General features: G+C 50.5%; 1 protein-coding gene across 1 annotated transcript; it reads right to left on the bottom strand.

The window, feature by feature from the left end:
• Window positions 1-972: 972 nt before the first annotated feature.
• On the bottom strand, window positions 973-1,962 carry LOC309603812 (olfactory receptor 9G19-like; the record flags this gene model as incomplete). Its single annotated transcript, XM_082338717.1, has 1 exon — window positions 973-1,962. One exon carries the CDS (start codon window positions 1,960-1,962, stop codon window positions 973-975), a length of 990 nt encoding a protein of 329 aa, XP_082194843.1.
• Window positions 1,963-2,749: the final 787 nt, after the last annotated feature.

Below are 2,749 nucleotides of genomic sequence, written 5' to 3'. Positions count from 1 at the left end.
AGAGCAGAACCGCGGATCGGAACTCCGCACTCGCTTCGTACTTATTTGTACGTCTCGTTCACACACACTCGCTCAGCACACCGTAAGGTTGTATGACACTATCGTCTCAAGGGATCCTGTCCGTGACGCCAATTAAAATGTCCCGATCCAATGTCGGGAGAGGTTTCGATACGATCCCAAGGACGAGATTAAGATGCAAACGAGGTCAAATGCCGTACAACCTTTTGACTTTATTTTGACGAACGAAGGGGTGAGGACCGGGTAGGGAGATGGGGGGAAAAAAAAGAAAAAAAAAAGAGAGAGGAAAAGAGAGAAAAATAGAAAGATCGTGCTCAGGTGGGTGAGAAAAGAGCCACGTAGGGGAACTAGCTACCGCCACTCCAAGTCCGGTGTTGTCCCGTCGATCAAAGGTCCAGTCTCTCTGTCCACAGGAGCAGCTTCCAAGGAGGTGCATGGTGAAGGACGAGAAGAGAAAAAGAGGCAGAGAGAGAGCCTCAAAAGGCGCACGCGGTCCTTTTATAGGGCCATGCACATGCACAGAACAGGTCTGCATACATGCAGTTTGCGCTTCTGCTTTTCGCGCCCTGGTCTCTGCGCAGGCGTGCGTGCAGTCCATGGCCCCGCCTTTCGTGTCCTGGTCTCTGCATGGGCTGTGGTGGTTTCGTTGGGGGCTGGATGTCGGACCCAGAAGATGGCGGTAGAACGGCAATGTCGAGACAATTCTGGTTAGTCCTCGACACATGCTTTCTTATCTCCTCCAGAAAAGAAAACCTTGACACTTCAACAGTTCCCACATTTAAGCCTACCAAGGTGTTTGTTATTAAGGAAAAGGCAAACCCATAACATTTTCAGCATTGCTTTCTAAACAATAATATTTCTCTACAAGGACCTTCTGCTTTCTTCCCCCTGCCAGTCCACAAGCAGTCTCAGCAGCATGCACATCTGAAGGGCCAATTGGTATCTAGAGCTTTCCTATTCAAAGGAACAAAAAGTGTCTGTGTCACCAAGGAAGCTGTGGGTGCAGGCCAGGGCTCTCCTGAGCACTTTCCTGATGGCCTCCCTGACCTCCCTGTTCCGCAGGCTGTAGACGAGGGGATTGACCAGGGGGGTGAGGACAGTGTAGAAAAAGGAGAACACTTTGTTGAGCTGCCTCAGCGGGGCTGTTCTGGGCAGCATGTAGACAACAAAGAGGGTGCCATAGAAAACAGTGACAACGGTGAGGTGAGAGGAGCAGGTAGAGAAGGCCTTCTGTCTGCCCATGCTGGACGGGATCCTCAGGATGGCAGCTATGATGCACACGTAGGAGGCCAGTGTGAACAGGAATGGAATGATTAAGTCCAGGAAGGCCAAGAGGAACCCAATGAGCATGAACACCCTGGTGTTACTGCAGGCAAGCTCCAGCAATGGAGTAAACTCACAGAAGAAGTGGTCAATTGCCTTGGGGCCACAGAACTGCAACTGGGATAAGAAGACTGTGACAACTACCAGCAGCAGTGAACCCCATAGCCAAGATGCAGCTGCCAGGTGTAAAGAGACCTTCCAGGTCATGAAGCTTGCGTAGAGCAAGGGCTGGCATATGGCCAAGTACCGATCATAGGACATGGCTGCCAGCAGGTAACACTCAGTAGTCGCAAACGAAGCAAAGAAGTAGAACTGAGCCATGCAGCCGTGAGCAGAGATGCTGCTGTCCCCAGTCAGGAAGCTGGCCAGCAACCGAGGCAGGATGGTGGAGCTGTAGCAGATCTCCAAGGAGGACAGATTGCCCAGGAAGAAGTACATGGGGGTGTGCAGATGCCGGTCTGCCACCACCAGTACAACGATGAGGATGTTCCCAACCATGGTGACTGAGTAGATCATAAACAAGAGGAGAAAGAGCAGGTTCTGGAGCATGGGGACATCCCGTATTCCCAGCAGCACAAAATCCGTGGATGATGTCCCGTTGTCCCTTTCCCCTTCAGCCATGCAAAGTCTTTTATTTCCTCAGTTGCCACAAAGAGAGGCTACGAGAAAGAAACTCATTTCAGCATTTACCTTCAATATTTTTTTAGGTAGGACATTGTTCTCTTCGCATTAGCTTTAGGTCTTTCATGCCCAGGGAAAGCATAAAAGAAATGTTCTTCCTGAGGGGTAAAGAACACCCATCCCAGCAGAACCACTGCAGACTTGAGAAGTGAGCTGCCCAATGGAAGTTCTTCTTTCTCACTGCAGAATAAATCTATGATGTGCATTTGCTCACACAGAAACAGACAACTTTCATATGCCTGTGGGTATGCCTAGGAAGACGCATTATAGGTGTTGAGGATCGACATCCTTCTGCTCTCAGGAAAGACAAAGTGTGCCAGCGAAAACAAACCCCACTCTCCAAAAAGCCCCGTTGTGGGAAACGTCATGCCAGACACCACCCTTCCTCCAAAGCAAGGGTTGGGCACATTGCAGGGGGAGTGGCCACAGCTCTCGGAAACACTCACCTGAGAAGGAAAAGATTCCCACCGCACTCCTACCCCATCACCCAACAGGCCAATTTCTTCCATTGAGAAAGGGCAGATCAGGAGTTACTGCTTCAGATGACCAAGGGACTGTGCTGCGGGATTGCCAGGGAGCATGCTAAAAACCACGTCGTAGGTCAAAATGCAGCATGAAAAGTGACAAGGAAGTGATCTAAAAAAAGAAGGGGAAGGGGCAACTGGGAGTCAACCAAGGCACATGGGAAACATTGTGCAGGGAGGAAGGGTGGGAGGGAGAAAGGAGA

The sequence above is a fragment of the Platalea leucorodia genome, assembly GCF_965183815.1.
Source record: "Platalea leucorodia genome assembly, contig: HAP1_HAP1_SCAFFOLD_204, whole genome shotgun sequence".
Taxonomy (NCBI): Eukaryota; Metazoa; Chordata; class Aves; order Pelecaniformes; family Threskiornithidae; genus Platalea; species Platalea leucorodia.
This window is presented reverse-complemented; position numbering and strand designations above follow the sequence as displayed.